The 20,465-nt window shown below is 33.1% G+C and overlaps 1 protein-coding gene across 1 annotated transcript; it reads left to right on the forward strand.

Moving 5' to 3' along the window:
* Window positions 1-2,048: 2,048 nt before the first annotated feature.
* On the forward strand, window positions 2,049-5,758 carry LOC145114801 (protein disulfide-isomerase-like). The gene is made up of 10 exons (XM_079050880.1): window positions 2,049-2,324; window positions 3,153-3,183; window positions 3,304-3,591; window positions 3,710-3,898; window positions 4,049-4,174; window positions 4,399-4,536; window positions 4,631-4,750; window positions 4,828-4,945; window positions 5,043-5,155; window positions 5,455-5,758. The coding sequence occupies exons 1-10, from the start codon at window positions 2,143-2,145 to the stop codon at window positions 5,665-5,667; spliced, it is 1,518 nt and encodes a 505-aa protein (XP_078907006.1). The 5' UTR covers window positions 2,049-2,142; the 3' UTR covers window positions 5,668-5,758.
* Window positions 5,759-20,465: the final 14,707 nt, after the last annotated feature.

Below are 20,465 nucleotides of genomic sequence, written 5' to 3' on the forward strand. Positions count from 1 at the left end.
AATGACTTATCTTTGAACCATATTGATTTAGACGACCTCCATTATAAAAATGATAATCCACACCATCTGAGAGGCTCATATCAGTTTGCTCTAAGTCCTACATGGGAGGCCAATAAGGGAACACTAGCAATATTTCAGCCAAGATTTGAATCTTGAACCTTTTGTGTGAAATTTCACTTCTCATCCACTAGGCGCCATCTTGTATGCATACTACCATCATTTATATAATCATAATCCACCAACTGAAATTACATATACTTATTTGGCCTCTCATATTCGTTTAACACTCTTATATTATCCACATGGAACCATTGGAAGCAACCAAATGATTATTAGACTCGAAGCAATGAACTTACCAACAATTTTTGTATGAATTAACAAACTTGTACATGTCCATGTAAAAATTTACGCGTCCGTGTTAATCACACGACTACGAAATTATCTACACGTTCATGTAATTTCCAACATCAGTACATTTACGAGAAAAACACTAAAAATTCCTATAATATCATCCAAATTCTTTCTATCACTATATGTAATGACTTTTAATGATCTATAATGGATCCAAAACAATAAACTAAAGGTTTGAACATCTGATCACTCATTTAATGAACCCAAGTCCAAATGAAACCTCACGATCGTGCAAAAGACGCGAATTCCAACGCTTTCCTGAAAACCGAAACTAGTCAAACAATCCATTCATATCCTATTACTATACAATCCTATATTTGTTAACAAATATATACTAAGGGTTTTATTGAAAGTATTTTAAGTAGGGGTGAGCATGGTGCGGTTCGGTGCGGTTTTTGCCTAAAACCGAACCGAAAACCGCAACTTCGGTTTTTTGAAGTTTAGAAACCGCAGCGCTCGGTTTTTAAGCGGTTCGGTTTTTGCGGTTTTTTTTTCGGTTCGTTTTTTTTGCGGTTTTTTGTCAGTTTTTTTTTGTTTTATTTTTTTTTTGATTTTTTTTTGCCTTTTCGTTTTTTGCGGTTCAGTTTTTATGATACCACCATCTCTTGGTTTGAAATCAAATGACATAATCATTCATCCAACATGCTTCTAATGCTTGAATATAATACGAATTAAATATAATATTTGTTTCACATTTACATGAGATAATATCAATTAATGTATTCATAAAAATGATACTATTATCGAGTACTCTTCATATTTAAATGTTAAAAAAAGTCGTAAACATTATTTGTTCTTATAAATATCACTAAATGTATGCTTAAAAATATACAATCATCATCTGATAAGATAAATATTTATATTTATAAAAAATTTAATTGTCACGAGTTCTTCGTTCTTACAAATATCAACACTTAATATATATATATATATATATATATATATATATATATATATATATATATATATATATATATATATATATATATATATGCGGTGCGGTTCGGTTTTTTTGCGGTTTTTGTAAGACTAGAAACTGCACCGCACCGAACATTTTCGGTTTTTGCAAAACTAAAAACCGCACCGTCGGTTTTTATTTCGGTTTCGGTTTATGCGGTTTTTTGGTTTGCGGTTCGGTTTTTGCTCACCCTTAATTTTAAGTACATCGTCTTCTTTTTTGTTCATAAGACTAATGCCGTTTACAAATCTCCCTTAAAATAATGTCACATACATGACATATTTTTTTATGAGCATTTTCCATTTTAACATTTATGTTCATTTGCATAAGTTAAAACCATAATTTAAGAACAAACGATTTACACGAGATACACACAAATATGACACCATTTAACGGATATTCGTTAATACTTTCGGGCTTTAGCCCCAAAGACCAAAAGGAAATACTATAGTAAGTTTGCGACCAAAAATGCAAAATAATCACTCATTAAACTAGATCTGTAAGTCGAGTATAAGTTCAGGGAGAAAACTTACAGTTTACCCTATTGTTTAATTTTAGGACAATTTATAGAATCTCATATTCGATGCCAATATCTCTAACATTCCACAACTACGATGTCGTATAGGGCTCATTTCCATTAAATACCTATTTATTCACGCCTAAGTCGTTCATTTGTCTTGGTCTCCTTTCTCACATGACAAAACTATCCATAACGCTCGTGACTATATATATAGACACAAAGTAGAGAGATAGAGGCATAGAGCTCAAGAGCTATGGCGTTCTCTAGGGTTTATACTGCACTTTTATTCTGTGTTTTTGCAATCTTATCATCATGTGTACCAATTTCTTCTGCTACAGAGGCGGAGAAAGAATATGTTTTGACTTTGGATCACTCAAATTTCTCAGAAGTCGTGTCTAAACACAAATTCATCGTCGTTGAGTTCTACGCTCCTTGGTATAAATCTATCTCCTTAATTTATCTTTCATTTACTGTTTGTTCTGATTCGATTAATTTGTTCTGATTTATAATTAACAAACTTTCTGTTTTCTGCAATTGAGTTGAAGTTTGTGGAAAAATGTTTGACTGTTCTTAATGTCTTCAATTTGGACTTTAAGGGCTTGCAATTTTGCATGTATGTAGATCGATTTGTTCGTGTAATTGTTTGTGAGTTATTGAGGAATAAATTCTGTTTCTGTGTGCGTTCGTTTGTGTTTTTAGACACAGATCTAACTTTATAGATGTATCTATGGGTAGAATGCAAATGTTAAAATAATGAAGGAGCAACCGAAAAAGAGATTGAAGCATTCAGATCAAGTTTTGTTTGTACAATTCATGCAAAGAGATGTGCGATTGAACAACATTTTGTCAAATCTGTGATAATTTGTAGAATTTTCAAAACTGAATCGGTTCCATATATTCCGTTGTATCTAATAACGTTTAGACCAGCTTTTGTTTGACTGATCTGGAATTCTGGATCTGGTTTTAAAATATTACAAGAATCTTAGTTAATTGATTATTAAATGTCACACGTATCTCAGACACTTTGCTTTAGAAAGTTGGTTTTAAATTGTATGACCTCCCCCCTTCTTAATTTCTGATTTATAGGGAATCCTTTTTAATAAATCCACTCACCTACTATCATTTCTTATTACTTTTCTCAGCTTCAATTTGTATCAGTTGGTTTGGAATTGCATATATCTATAGTTCATTCATTTAAAATCCTCCTTGTTCAATAAAATCAGTTGCTTACATTTATAAATTGCATCTTGCCATTTTCAACAGGTGTGGTCACTGTAAGAGTCTAGCTCCAGAGGTATCTATCTATCTATCTATCTATCTATCTTGTTTCCCAAATTGTCCACTTACAAACACAAACTATCTTTCTTGAAACACGTAATAATTTCATTTTTCACTTGAAACTTGTTATGTGCAGTATGAAAAGGCTGCATCTGTGTTGTCAAGCAACGATCCTCCAGTTTATTTGGCAAAGGTTGATGCCAATGCTGAAGAAAACAAACCACTTGCACAACAATATGAGATTCAAGGTTTCCCTACGATCAAGATCTTGAAAAGTGGAGGAGAAGTTGTTCAAGACTACAAAGGCCCTCGTGAGGCTGATGGTATAGTGGAATACTTAAAGAAACAAGTTGGTCCTGCATCATTTGAAATCAAAACCCCAGAAGATGCAGCCACCCTTATAGATGAAAAGAAGGTCTTTGTGGTAAGCTTTTCCATTCCTTTCCCAATTCCATTCCTTTCTCAATTCCATTCCTTTCCCAATTCCGTTTCTCTCCCAATTCCATTATAAGAAGGCCTTACCTGTTTGATGCACAACACAGGTAGGAATTTTCCCAACATTCTCTGGTGAAGAATATGAGAATTTCACCATTTTAGCTGACAAGCTGCGATCAGACTATGATTTTGGGCATACCACCAATGCTGAACTCCTTCCCCGTGGGGAATCACCGGTCACCACTCCAACCATTAGGTTACTGAAGCCCTTTGATGAACTATCTGTTGATTTCAAGGTATTGCCACTTGTACACATGTATCCTATCTTCTTATGGCTAGGGTTAAATGCAAGATATAACAATGTATATTAAGTACAATGCTATACTTGGGTAGATTTTTTTAACACTTGTGACAAATTAATTAACATTTGCTTTGGGATGTTTCAGACATTTGAAGTTGATGCCTTGGAGAAGTTTATTGAAGACTCCAGCATTCCTCTTGTGACACTCTTTGACCAAAGTCCATCCAACCAACCATTTCTAATCAAATACTTTGAAAGTTCCAATGCAAAGGTATATGCCATACTTATTTGTTTATTATTATAGCATTCTACTTTCATTTCTTCATATTACAACATTTTACCATGAAAAATCCACATCCAAACACAAAGCAATTTTCACTTCTATAATTGGATGATTTTTTTCGTAGTACATTGTCCTAATAAGAACAAAATGAAAGTAAACTGCTATTTCTTGCATTTAGGTGTTACAACTTTCAATATGTTTGTTGTGTGTAGGCTATGTTGTTTCTTGATTTCAGTCATGAGCAAATTGAAAGTTTCAAGTCAAAATACAATGATGTTGCTGGTGTATACAAAGGAAAAGGATTAAATTTCCTCATTGGTGATGTTAAGGCTAGTCAAGCTGCTTTGCAGGTAATTATATTAAATTATCTTTTTCTATTTTTCATTATTTTCTTCAAATTTGACTGATGTTTGACTTTCGTATTGACCTGGATGTGATGTGCAGTATTTTGGGCTTAAAGAAGACCAATCACCTGTCCTCATTGTACAAAACAGTAATGGTCTCAAGTTTATCAACTCAAATGTTGAATCTGATCAAATGGCTCCTTGGTTGAAGGACTATGTGGTATAAATAGTAACAATAATTATATATTTATTTATACTCATTTATTATCGACTAATATTTTGTTGGGTTTTTTGTAGGATGGAAAAGTGAAGCCCTTTATAAAGTCGGAGCCTATTCCTGAAACCAATGACGAGCCTGTGAAAGTGGTGGTTGCTAATAGCCTTAAAGACATGGTTTTGGAGTCCACAAAGAACAGTAAGATATTTAAAAATATATTTTAAGTATTCGAGTGTTAGCCGTTCTGTCTATATCAAGTAAAATGACATATGAACCCCTCGTTGTTTGTTCACAGTTCTACTAGAGATCTATGCACCATGGTGTGGGCATTGCAAGAAACTCGCTCCAATCTTGGACGAAGTTGCTGTCTCCTTTGAAAATGATGCTGGTGTCATGATTGCAAAATTCGTAAGTTCTCACAACACCGACATATATATATATATATATATATATATATATATATATATATATATATATATATATATATATATATATATATTTATGAGGAGGGTATTTACGTCTTTTTCACACATGAGAGAGAGATCAAGAGCAAGTCCGGTTTCACCTTTATGGGTGGACGTGGAACAAAAAAAATGCGATTTTTGTCTTGATTGAGATGACAGTGTCAGACCAGTGCATGCCAAACACAGTACAAATACTAATACTGTTTGTAGTATTATTTAAAGTTTGTTTTTGGTGTTTGTTAGGATGGATCAAACAACGATATTCCAAGTGATACGTTTGAAGTTCAAGGTTACCCGACACTGTATTTCAGAACCTCAAGTGGTAAAGTGTTGCCATATGATGGGAACAGAACAAAAGAAGATATTATTGAGTTCATTCAAAAGAACCGTGAAGGCGAGATTTCTCAACCAACCACAACCACAACCACAACTGAACCAGCAAAAGATGAGCTATGAAGAGTTTTCTTTTCCCATCGGTAGTTCAGTTTCATGTACTCTTTTAAGTTTTGAGACTTTTTAAGTTAAAATTGCGGATATTATCGTTAAATTAGTTGTGTACCAAACTGCCGCCGCCACCACCACCACCACCACCAACGTCGCCACCGTGACCACCACCGGGTGCTTTTGTAATGCATGGTATGAATAAATGTTTGGCTAGAATGAATATAAATAAAATGAAAACGAAACTACTTTTTCAAAATTGTTGCTTCATTGGGGGAGGTTTTTAAAGTGACATAATATTTACAAAATGGTATAATATTTACTAGTTACATTTTTTTAATAATTAAAGAGTAATCATTACGAATACAGTAAACAGGTAGAGGTCTCATGTCATGACAAAAAATTTCGTAAGTCTATTTTATGCTTTCAGGAATAAACGAGGGAACATATATGGTGATACTTTTGTATGTAAAAAGGATATATCAAAACATGATATTTCATGCCCTTGTTTTGGGGTTTATCTGAAATTTCAAGAAATAAATGAACGGATTTTTTTGGCCTTTGGATACGTTGCTAGTGATCAAATAAAAAGCCATAGATCTAATTATTAGTGGATAATATTATTGTATAATTATCTCATTTATTGTATTTATTTGTACCTCTATTTATCTTCTTATTTGTAGGGGTATTTGTTGTTTATCTTCTTATTTATAGGGGTATTTGTTGTAAATCCATTATATATAATCGATTCTCTCCCAAACTAGAAGCTAAGTCGATTTTGATTAATAGAACAAAAGAAGTTTTTGTTTTTTTAAATTACCATTCTCCAAGGTCCCACCGTCTATTGGAAAAACTCCAAATACCAATGTTAACATGGATCAGGAAATTTGGTGACCTAAATAAATAATCCGACCTAAATGAAGTGAAGAAAGTCCGAACGATAATTTCAAATAGACAAGTGTTTGGAGTATTTGTATACAAGTTCAGACTTTACTGTTATAAGTATCCGTAGTTAGGGATCCTATTGTAATAACTTTTTGTAATAGTCTAAGAGTAGAGAGAGTTCTCCGGTTTTGTCCCTGAACATATGTCACATAGACTGAACACCGTTAAATTCTTGTGTCATTTTATTGTTTTATTTTGCTTTCTTGCGTAACAGCCCCAAACCACAAAGTGCAATCCAATTAAATGTAAGAGGGTGTTTGGGATTACATATTTAAAACAATAATAACATTTTTTTTTAAAAATGCTTATTGACCTATTTTGTATCAATATATAGTTGTAAAAAAATGTATAAATTAATTTATACAATATCAAAACGCTATCAATTGTTTTTAGTATTTGATAAATTCTGTGTATACATGTCGACAGAAAGACATCATTGAATATTATTAATTTATTTGTTCTTTTACTTATAAAATTTACTTTATCATTTACAATAAAAAATACAATATCAGTAACATTAAAAAAAAGTCATTACAAGACAATAAATATGACAAAAATATTAACAAAAGTAATAAACGAAGGTCAGAAAATATATTAGAGGTATTTTGGTGGAAGATTGTCGATTCCAAAAACATGAGTGACATATAATATATTAAAATAATACGACGCGCGGTGGGATCAAGAAAATGAATGTCAAGTGGAGGTGATGCTGTCGCTTGGTGGCCTTAAAATTAAATTAAAAAGGCTTTCTTCGGGAATAAGAAACGAGTGGGAACTCTTTACGTTAATAAATGTTTTTACCATCTTTTTATTTCAAACATTCAAAATTATTTGTTATCAATATCAAACCATATTAATATAAACGACTGAAATATGAAGAAGTAGTACACATAATTTAAATTATAATAAATATTTATATAAGCTAAATATTTAATTAACAAAAATGAATGTGTTCAAGTTTATATACTAATTAGGTTTAAACTCGTGGAAAACACGGTTGAAAAAAAACATTGTTTATAATTCGAAATCGTAATGACTACTCAAATATTACAAAAAAATATTAATTTACAAAGATAAAAGTTTTGTAAGTAAGTTTATAATTTACCATGGCAGTGAAATTTTTAAAAATAAAATAAAATACTGGAAATTTGTTCATTAGATTCTGTCTATCTCTCAAACGCAAAATAGCAAGGTACTTTTTGTGTTTCGGATATGGAAGTGGTATGACTTTTAAATTGTCTCTCTTGGATTATCCCAAATCAGATTTTGTATACCCCAGACATAAGGGTCGAATTCACAAATTTTAGAAAGTGTTTGCAATCACGATCCTAGAAATTATCCAAGTAAATATTGATATTTTTAGACCCAAAATCTAACATGCTACATGATGATGAAAAAAAGTAAATTTCGGTGATTATGATATAACGAATATGATCATGTTTTTCTAATTTAAGTTACACTGTCTAATGTTTAAATTTTGGACATACATATTCCAAATAAAGCACTAAAACTTCAATTACAAAATATATTGTAATTGTATGTTGTGACGATCAATTTATTTTACTTGTATTATTTTAAATCACTTGATATATTCTAACTAAACGACAATAACGTTTCAAGAAACTAATGTACTCATCTCAATCTTTTATTTTTAATTCTCTATCAAAGGTTTTATTAAAGGTTTTATTAGAAGACAAAAGTCTAACCACATCAAGATTTTGTTGACAAAGTACCTCAAAATCATGACAAATGTCTTTGGTATCTTCAATATACTTTGTAACTTCCTTGTAATCTCTCGAAAGAAACGGGAAGGATAATTTAAACCTCCATGACCATGAAAATCCATGTTCCATATAGTAAACGCACGCAACAATATTAATTTCTTTGCAATCAAAGTGGTTTGTATGAAGCAAATTTCAGATGAAAACAGAAAGGGGAAAAAGAAAAGCAATAGAATTACCTCTTTGCCATCAGAACCAACTTCCCTTCAGAATGTTTGTATTTCATCACATAGTAAATCTACAATAAAAAATTTCCAACTAATATGGAAACCAACAAACCAAATCAAATACCAAAGTAAGAATTTCAATGACGATGCTATTTGTATTTAGCCTCGAAAAATTACTATCTGTAGTTGGAGAAAAAGGGAAGAAATGTCAATAGTTTTCAATGTTTTTCAACAATTAGCTTCTCCTAACCATGGTGGTTTTTGTAGTTTCTTTTGTTGATGAACCTTTTGGATTGTTCTTCACATTCCACTCTCAACAATCTTTGTATAGTCAACACTATCATCAGCAAAAGTGATTTCAGTTGATCAAACATAGGTCGGAAAATTTGTATTTCACAAAACTTTATTTGGTTTGGTATTTCACAAAATTTTCTTGTCTGGTGTTTGATTTGATATTTCACAAAATTTATATTTCACAAAAACTAATTAGGGATGATCTCACTCTATAGACCTCAAATATTTCACAGACCGGAAAATAAGGAAGTACGTACTTGAAAGAGCGAATCCAAGAGAAATACCTATAATTGAAGCATTGTAGATCTTTGTTGAAAATCTTACCCAAACTTGATCGAGTACTGGAAACTTAGAATTTGAATAGAAATACCTATAATTGAAGCAACTTCGTCCCACCAGAAATATCAGTCGCAAATTGGATTGTTTAAGAAGAACAATTGTAGCAAGGGATGATGGACTTCAGTCGATTTTAGGGTAACCATCAATTCCTTCAGTCATTTCAATAAAACAAACAAACCCCTGACAGACGAGGTTGATGTTGAAGAAAAGATAGAACACAAAACCTTTCTTCTACGGTTGTTTCAGCGTAAGTAGGCGATGGCGGAGGTGGGAGAGAACGTTCGAGAGTTGGTATGAAAATGGAACAGAAGACCACCGAAGATGAAGTAGAAAAGGTGGTAAATGGTGGTGGAGGCATATTATTTATGACCGGCTCAATTTAGCCATAGTAACCCGGTTCTCGCAAACGCAATTTATCAAACACATGCTCGGTAAGGTAAAGAAACCCTAATTACAATACAAAATCTAATTGTTGAAGTCTGTTTAATCCCTATCGGTATGATAAAGCATCAAATAATCATAAGGGAAATAATAATACCAACAATGCCAATAAGAGAATCAGGAAGGAGGCAGAGCAGCGACGTGGAAGAAGCAGACGTCTTCAAGGGATTTTTGTAACACCCGGTTTTTCGTAACATGTGTTATTTCACGAAATATAGATATTATAAGTTGAGTAAATGAGATAAAGCCTTGAGTTGCTTTATTTTTAGAAATAATATTTATAAAAATATAATTAAATAATGTTGTAGAGCTTGTTGAGAGGATTCTGTGGATATAAAGATCATCGAAAACGGAGTTCGTATGAGGAAGTTATGATCGTTTGAAGATTTGATGAAAGTACGCTGCTATATTGAGAAAGTCAACGAAAATCAAGTCAACAGTCGACCCTTTGACTCTCACAATGTGAGGAATGGTGTCTCACGACGTGAGCAATATGAATCGATGAAAACACGTGGCGAAAGAGCAGGACACGTAGCAGAAACCGGTCTAAACACTTCTCACGACGTGAGAGGTATATGCTCATGACGTGAGAATCCCCAGAGTATAAATATGAGTGTTTTGAGTCATTTTGGAGTATTTTGGCGTACGTGAGGAGAGATGCTGCTCGGGAGCCATTCTCGGGAGTCTATACCAGAGATGTTATGCTGGCGTACATATGATACGTAATTGAATTGATGGATACAGTGAGGTATCTTTTACCTGATAAATTGTATTTATGATATTTGATTATTATTAGATATATTAGACCCATGTAAGGGTTACGAGTATTCGTGATATTGAGTTGTTATGAAGCTGTCGGTGAGATTAGTGAGAAAATCTTATGATTAATATCAGGTTTGGTTGATAAGGGTTATAAACCCTATTGCTTGAGAAATTCCCGATATGAGAGATTTAGCTATGAACTTATGGGTTAAGCCTATTATAATTATTAGTGAGTTTGGACAGATTTTGAGGGACTTATTATTTAATAATAGGTGTTACCGTGAGACGAGCTGATAGATAGTGGAAGAGTAAAACTCAGACTGGAATAAGCCTGTCGACTTACCAGGTGAGTAACACTACTCTAATATCCATAGTTGTGATAATTGTGATGACTATTATATAATTGATTATTATTTAGACTATTAATTGTTGATTGAGAGATTGAGGAAATGTTGAGAAATAGATTATAGATGAGAGATTGAATTACACTAATAGATTAATATTTGATCGATAGATATATATTATGATTGGAAGATATAACACATTTGATATATTGGTCATTGAGCATGGGATTTAATATGAGTGAGATACTGATTATTGATTGGATAGGTATTTGATAGATAGATTATTACTGAACAAATGAATCCTTTGATGAAATGATTACATATGTGATAATTATGTGAATATACATGATTTACATTATTTATATGATTTATGATTTATTTGATTATGTTTTAATAGCTGTTATTCACTAAGCCGTGAGGTTTATGTTTTTGTGATGATCTGTTTTGTAGGTAGATCTATTGTGATGCCCGACTCGATCCTGTGCTTGCTGCCAGCACGGTCCTTGTGATAACTTCTTGTATGCCAGAGTGCCATTGTAAACTAAAATTATTTTGTAAAACTGTTTAAATTATTTTTGATAAATTTGGGTGTACCTTGGTAGAAAAATCTGGGCGTTACAAGTTGGTATCAGAGCCGAGGTTTAAGTGAATTAGGTTCTTATAGTAGATTCCTAAACTTAAACCTTAAGAGTAGATATGATATTTGATTGATTTGATAAATGTGTTAGATAAATTGATTTGATTTGATGATTATGAGTTAATTGGCTATTAGAAATTTAGAGAACCTTGAGGCAAATAATTATATCTATATATAATTTATTATTTCCTTATAAAATAAGGTCGTGGAGCACTTTGGAGGGAGTTGCGATGTATGACTGTGAGATTCATAGCAAATACGAGGTGTGGCAATTCGAGATACACAACGCAGTGATTGGAAATACGCGATGCAGCTAGATCAAGAAATAACAATATACTTTGACCCTCACGACGTGAGCATGTGTGATCACGACGTGATCATTAAAGTATGATGCTATAGTTGATTTGTGAAGCTCACGACGTGGCGAGGTGGAGATCACGACATAGCGAGGTGGAGATCACGACATGGCAAGGTGGAGATCACGATATAGCGAGGTGGAGATCACGACACGACGTAGCCATGAAGATTTAGTAGATGATGTACTTTGAGTAGCTGCGACGCGGCGAGAGTTTCCCACAACACAGAAAAAAAATTAGATTACTATATGATGATTTATGATGATGAATTGCGAGGTGAAGAGGAATTTATCATGACGGGAGATGAGTTAAAATATAGATAAATATATTTATAGTTACAAGAGTGTATATAAAACGAGAGTATAAAACTAGAGTGATTATATAGCTTTTAAAGTTGTGATAATATGAGAGTTATAATGAAGAGTTCTGAATCAAAGAGCTCAGATTAAAAGAGATGTTAGAGCATGAGATTAGATAGAGTATGAGAATGTGAGACGGAGTGATAGTAGCACTCTTAAAACGAGATAATGTGATCAAGATTTATATTAAGAAAAAGATAAAGATGTAGAAAACTTTTGATAGAAATTTTGAGACTCATGAGAGAGAGATGATGAATGAGTTAGGATATATATAGAAAGAGACGAAAAGAGAAGGAGAGAGAGATCGGGAGAAAAAGAGAGAAAGAGACATTGAATATAGATGAAATAGGATTTGAGAAATGAAGACTTTTACTCGAGATCATATGATTTACAGAAAGATCCATGAGACATGATTGGATCTTACAAAATGAGAATTTTGATTGAAATCATAGACTTACATGATTATATCATGTAGACGATTTGACATACATGTAGACGATTTGACTTACATGTAGACAATATTTTGTGATTGAGTCTCTGAGAGGTGACGAGATCTAATCCTAATATGAGATATATTGTGATTTGCTTGAGTTATTGATTTGAGTAAATGATATTGATCCGAGTAATTGATCTAAGTAGACAATATTAAATTGAGTGGTTCGAGAAATTGATTTGAGTGAAAAATATTAATATGAGAGATTGATCCAATTAATTTGAGTGATTGATTTGATTAAATTAGGTGAGCAATCCAAGTGATTGATCAAAGAAATCAATGCCGATTAGAGTAGTTAATCAATAGATTTGATTGACTAATCTGAGTAATTAAATTTTGATCAGAGTGATTAATATCAAATAGTGTAATTAATATGAATGATCGATTTAAGCGATCTGAGTGATAAATTTGAATGATTAATTAATCATTGATTTAAGTAATATGAGAGATTAAATTTAGAAAATGGTTTGAATGACATGAGTGATTAATGTGGATGAGTTATGAACATGTAATAATATTTGAAGATATGATTTATAATATACCGATTGCTGAGTGTCTAGTTGATATCCATTATGTGGAAGGCTTATTGATAATGACAAGGATGATAACTCCTAAAGTTGATATGAAGTCAGAAATTACAGTAAGAACTTTTGATCGAGATGAGAGATGATTAGATCGGATATAAGATTGATATTCCTTCAGGAATGATATTGAGATATGAGATTGAGATTCCTTCGGGAATGAAATTGAGATATGAGATTGAGATTCCTTCGGGAATGAGATTGAGATACGAGATTGATATTCCTTCGGGAATGAGATTGAGATATGAGATTGATATTCCTTCGGGAATGAGATTGAGATATGAGATTGATATTCCTTCGGGAATGAGATTGAGATATGAGATTGATATTCCTTCGGGAATGAGATTGAGATATGAGATTGACATTCCTTGGGAATGAGACTGTGCTATTTGTTGATATGTCATGGGCTGACACTGTTGCTATTTGTTGATGTGTCACGTGATGACACCGTTGTTATTCGTTGATTTGTCACAGGCTGACATTGTTATTCGATATTTATTGGAAAGTCGCATGCTGACATTATGATGTGATATTGGGTTAAATGTTACGAGTTGATAAACGACAAGGTTTGATTTCAAGGAAAAATAAGATATTATGATTATGGCATTTGTTGGATTAGTGTCTAAGTCCATAACTATTTTGGTATGTACTTGACCCGATTGTGAGCATGGTCCTTTTGGGTTGCCTTCACCATAGCAATATGTAGGTTGAATTAAGAAGAGAAAGGTTTAATTATGATTTATTAATATATTATGAGAATAATATATTAAAGGAGAAATCATATTGTTTAATTAATATTAGTCAAGAATTAATTAAGAATTAATTTTGTGGCTAAAAGAGATTAATTAAATTAAGGGGACTGATATTGTAATTATAAGATAGTTACAAAGTTGGGCTTTGGATCCATTAGATGGCAATGGACGAATTCTATATGGAGGTCCATAAAGAAATCGTCCAAGGGCCTTCTGGAATGGTCCATTGGACTGCTTAAGGCCTAAGCAGTCAGATTAGGGTTTCCTAGTTGAAAACCCTAATAGCCTACATATATAAAGGACCCCTATGCCCCAAAAACGTGGCTAAGTGTTCCTTTAGGGTTTCCAGCCGTTTTTGGTGCCTCCCCTCTCTTCTATCCTTCATCCAATTGCTTAGTGGTGTTTGTGACTCCATTAGAGGTGCAACACTTGAGGCACTAAGCTTTCTGAAGTCAATCAAAGCAAGGAATTGATTGTTATTACTATATAACAATCAAAGGTAATTACTAAACCCTTATTTTAGTTCTTATATGATAGATCTAGGGTTTATAGCTTTGGATATTCAATTGCATGTTCATTAGACAAACTAGATCCAAAAGCTATTAGGGTTTGCGTGTACACCATAGGAATGATGTATTGCTCGAAACCCATCAGTGGTATCAGAGACTAGGGCTGTTTGTTATTGAATTTGATGCTTATTTGATCGAAAATTGGCTGAAAATCAAATTTTTTGAGGTTTTTCGACTTGACTCGCTGAGTCAACTGGCTGACTCGCCGAGTCCATAGTGAACTCGACGAGTCAGCGAGTCAGATGGAGTTGATTTCGGGATTTTGACCTGTTTTGGCTGTGGATAATTACCTAAAACGTTTTTTATTAATAAAATCCGATTTTTATCAATATTTGGAGATTATCCTTCCCAAAATAGAAGATAATTGTCAAAATTTAGATAATCTTTTGTTTTATTAGATAAAGATTGATTATTTGTAATTTAGATTTGAATTATCTTGTGAAAAAGTTTCAATTTCCCCCTTTAGGTTTTATAGTTTAAATTTGAACTTAAAAGTTTTGTTTTTGAAATTTGAATAGTTGAACCCTAATGTTTTGAAATGTTTCAAAACTTGTCCTTAAGTTTTGGAATTTAAATTTTTGATTAAAAGTTAATTTTTGAAATATTTAAATTCTAAAGCCTAATGTTTTGAAAAGTTCAAAACTTGCCCTCAAGTTTTGGAATTTAAAAGTTGATTAAAAGATTAATTTTGAAATGTTAAATTCTAAAACCCTCGTATTTTGAAAAAGTTCAAATTACACCCTTATGGTTTTATTTATTAATTAAGGTGTATAATTAAAGGAGATTTTATAGACCCATAAAGTTTTGGTTTACATTTAATTAAATTAAAAGTATAATTTATTAAATTAGACCACCTAGTATTTTAAAAGTGTAAAATACACCCTATACTATATATAACATTAAAAGTCTAATATTATATATATCTATGTGTAAACAGTCAGTCTTACCGTTAGTAGGCCTCATTCACGAAGCTGGTCTATAAGGGGTGTTTAAGGAAATTGCCTATAAAATGACGATTAAATGGGTATCCACTCTTACCCACCGCACTCTTGACTAGTGGAGGGTCGTTAGCCGAACGGGTAGGATAGGACGAAACCTTCCATTATAAGTATAATGAAGTACAAAGTAACTACATGCTTTTACAAATTCCCAAATTCTAGTTACTTTAGGCAAAATGTGAAATTGTATGCTAATCCATGGAATTACACTTCGTACCCTTGTCAAACGTTAGTGGAGCGTGTGTGGTTAACCGACACACTAATTTGGGATTGACATTGGTGGCGAATGGTGGCTCGATGTTTATCATAGATCAATGGAGCGTGTGTGGTTAACCGGCACATTGATTATATGATAGTATCATTGAGTGCATCATGTAGATTTGTATGGTTATTCACACCTTGTTTGTGATCCTCGGTATCCCAGTCGCAAATTTGAAGGGCATAATCGAGATTAAACATGTCATTGAAAAGTTCAATGAATCTCAAAAGATCTAGGAGTTTCAATTCATTTAAAACTTAAACTTCTTTTTCGTTTTTCATGGTGGAAATTGGTAAATCGTCATTTACCTACCTTCAAATATTCTGCAACTAGATTACGGCATCCCTCTTCTAGGTTGTAGAGTATTGTGTTGGATCTTAGCCTTGATGTTTCATTTGGGTGTTACATCAAGGATTCTTATCAACTAACTTGAATTTTCTCCCGTTTTGTAGATGTCTAAATCTTACAATGGTCTTCCCAAGTCCCTTGGAACAAGCTTTCCAAATGAAGATGACGTTCCACGATACGATCAAGGAAATGAGAGTCATGCTTCACTTCCTCCACCTCCTCCAATTATTCTCCCTAACCCACAAGTTCAAAGGCTTGAAAAGTTCAAGCTCAATCAAGCCCTATTGGCAAGTAAACACGAAGATGGGAAACCTGTGTGTGCACACGTCTTGGAGATAAAGTCACACATTGACAGGTTAAGGATGTTGGGTGTCGAGATTTCAGGTGAGTTGGCTGTTGACTGGGTTCTTCAGTCGCTTCCTGAATCATATAGTGAGTTCGTTAGAGAGTACTATATGATGAACCATGACGTGACCCTCATTGATCTCACCTATTTGCTTATAGTTGCTGAATCAACAATGATTTGGCGTGCTGGTCAAGCAAATTTGTCTGGTGAATCAAACTCCCAAACTTCAATGGACACTGGCAACATTGGAAGTCCAGAAAGGACTAAGCATGAGATTGTCCCATGTGCTGTGACAAAGGAGTCCATTTGCTTTTATTGCCTAGAGAAGGGGCATTGGAGACGAAGCTGCCCAAAATACCTGAGAGATCTAAGAGATGGGAGAGTCAAGGAATATGGCTCTACTTCAGGTAAAATCCATTATGTAACTCTGTAAGTTCCTATTTTTTGATTCTTAATACATGATGTGATAAGATTACATTTTGATGTTTTGCAGGATCAAAGAAAAGAGAGGAAGCTTAAGGAAGAAGTGTGCTGAATCTAATCATGAAGAAATGGATTTCGATCGCATGGATTCGAAGATCAGATTTTTGAGCTGCTACTCTAGAGTTAGGATAGATTGATAAGAAATATGTAATAGCATAGTTTTTCAGTTGAATTACATTGTAAGGACAAATTTTTCCGCAGTAAAATAAATTTTGATTTTGTCTTACTTATTTATCCTTGCAATGGTGTGTATGAAAAATTGTTGTTTAATTGTTTCTATTATTAGCAATAATGGATTTGATTCTTAATTATGTTATTTGTGGAAATGTCGAGAATTTGCCAAATAAGGGAAGATTCTCATCGCCCAAGTTTCAATTGGACAGAAACTTGGAATCATACAACTTGGTTGCGTGATGAATGAGAAACTTCATATTTGGAAATTAGATTAATTCTTTGGAAAAGTGTCAAGAGAAGGACTAGGAGATCGAGTACACTAGGTTGTGCGTTGATCAATTCCACCACAAGAGTGATAAAGATATTCGTCATGATTTACTAAAGTTTAGTAAATATGGTTATACTTATAAGATTAAGTATAATTCTGAGTTGATCGAAAGAGTTTCAATCTATAGCAGAACGAATAAGAAGAATCAAGTAGGCAGAAAGATAAAAGTTTCTCTATTCTAAGAAGAAGGGAGAGTACCTTCTATTGTGTTTTATGATAAGTCTTTATGATTAAGAACTATTTCTCAATTGGTCCTCTAAGTGAGTCTTAGTGCATTTGCATGTCTAATAAGAGGAATCGAGAATTATGGAAATAGTTAAATCAATAAGTCAATCATACTTCGTTCCAGTATCAAGTCTTAAGAGTCATACTCCAAGATTATGACTTGAATGACAAGTCTTAAGTAGGTTTATAACACTCGTCAAATGTGGAATTTGGAAAAGTTTTCTTATTCTTGCACATTTGAAATTGGTAAGTTGTGATGTCTTGGATAAGACAAAGACCAACCAAGACCAATTGTGTGAAGTGTTAAACTTGACAAAAGGCTACACTAACTCTTGAATATTTGTTTGTCAAGAAATGTTTCTTGACAAGAGAATCTTATATGTCAAGGAGTCAGTGGGAGTCTTAATGGTCTTGAAAAGTTTCAAGAACAAATCAAGAGTAAACCTAGTTAATCATCACTAGCGCACGACTTGAGGTTTATAACCTATCGTGTTAACATTATTTTGTTTCTGTGCCATTCCAATTAAGCTAAATATGTATGTGAGTTCTATGAGTTCTCATTTGAATGCATAAAGACAAAACACCTTGATCAATGTAAAGTACATTGATAAGTAAGGATGAGTTGCTAAACCACTTAGAATACATGGTGGGCACTCGTGTTACCATGAGGCAAGAAATCAAGATTGAACAAGTTCAGTCCATATGGTTTTGGATTTGTCGCAAACTTTCGTTTTGACGAATTCACATGGATAGGAACACATACACCATAAAGTCTAAGTGACATAAGGTTTCCCTCCTTCATGAAAATGATTGTGAGGAAATGCTTTCACTAAGAGATATTTTAAGAAGATAGCAATTGTGAAAATTGTATTCTCAAATTCGATTATGATTACGGCATCCCTTTTCATAGTTCGAATTGTGAGATTTGGCAATTAGTCTGAACATCTGGGACTTAGTAACATAAATTCTGAATTGTTTAGACATACATGTGAGCTATCTAAGGAAAAGGTGTATGAGCTTAAAAAGCTTAGATAAAGGCTTATCAAAGCATTAGGTATTAGAAATATGAACTTAAGGAATTCAATAAGCATTGTTTTCTGGAAGTTGAATTGTTTTCTGAATACATGTCAAAGCTAGTGGGAGCATAAGTGTTATGCTGGTAAGAAAATAATCGTCATGTTAGTGGGAGCATGATTATTATGGTAAGTATTGCAAGTTAGCAATATTAATTATAGAAAATAAAGATTCACTTTGCAAAGTTGCAAGGGTTGAAAAGTTGTTTTGCTATAATTAAGGGAGAGAATATTATACTTCGTTTCAAAATTCCAAAGCTTAGATCGAGAAATGTTAATAAATTTAGTCAAGGATACATAGTGCATTCTCAAAATTCGATTATGATTACGGCATCCCTCTTCATAGTTCGAATTGTGGGAACATGACACATAAAATATTATGGCAGAAGGATGATAAAGTATCACGTCTTTATGTGAGACATTATGCATCGTGTCCAATACGCTTCGGGTATAGGATCGATTGCATATGCTATAATATTTGACCATTCTAAAATTTTCCAAATGCCTAGGGCATTAAGAGGAAAAAGGGTCTAGAATCGATTTTTGACTAAAATAATTAAACAACTATCAAAGGACGATCTGGGGTTCACTGAGGATTTGTCGCTTGTGAGTAGTTGGAAGTATAGTACTGGATGGACTATATTGACATTATTATGAATAGATAAGATTCTATTAAGAATGAGTTGTCATATGGCAAATATGGAAATGTTTCCATTAATAGGAGTTGGATATTAAGAAATATGTCTAGATTAGAAACTTTTATGCGAGAAGGATGTTCAAAGGAATGTACTTTGAATGTGAGACTTCACGTCTATGGAATTGTCTTGTAACAATTTCCGATAGAATACCTTGTAATTTCATTAGCCGGGTCTTGGTGACTTTTGTGCTATGACATTACGAAAGAATCATTGCATAAAATATTAGAATCTGACATATTCTAAAAGTGGCAAGAATTTGGTATTCTTATACTAATAATAAGGATTGGGGATTGTGAAATGAGTTTCATTGGAAAAGTTTTTCAATTGATCTATTTCACAAAGTATGGACCATAGGAAACAAAAGTGTGCATGCTTGGAGCATGGGACAATTGTGGTTATAATTCGAGTAATAAGTTGATTTTCTGAAACAGTAAGCAATGAATAATGAGTAATCAATATGGTGTTTAAATAAAAGTGTTTTTATTTATGCTTAAAAGTTTTGGGGCCATATAGGATCAATATTATTATTGCTTTTCACTTTGCATGTTTTGACTTCCAGAATAACTGGGTTATTCGAACCTCCACAGTCGGTCATACGTTGGAAGTAGGTATGAAGGAAGACTGTCATGAATCTGTCTGCAGATTGTCTAAAGTGTTTAGACATAGAACAAGTTTGCTGCAGAGTTCGTGAGTGCTTTGATAAGATTAAAGTATTGGATTAAACCCATGCTCACCTGAATCACTTCATGGATTTTATCACGGGTGATTGTGAGACGATAATATTGTATATTCTTGAAACCGAGACGTGTGAGTTGTTATTTGCTGGTCGGTTGCACATTGATGATAAGTAAACGCACCAGTAACTTGGTGTTATAAAACTTATTGTTGTGTGTGATTCGATTAGTAGGTGCAAGCAAGCATTTGAGTCAAAGTTTATCCATTCCTTTTACCCAAAGTGGGATAAAAGCGATATCTGTGGGCCCCTCGATGATTTTGTGATGACACCCTAAGCGCTTGGCCAAGCCGGGACTAAGTTGATGTGTTCAATTGTAGTCTGTTGT

This window comes from Lactuca virosa, chromosome 5 (assembly GCF_052849685.1).
Source record: "Lactuca virosa cultivar CGN04683 chromosome 5, Lactuca_virosa_CGN04683_v6, whole genome shotgun sequence".
Taxonomy (NCBI): domain Eukaryota; kingdom Viridiplantae; phylum Streptophyta; class Magnoliopsida; order Asterales; family Asteraceae; genus Lactuca; species Lactuca virosa.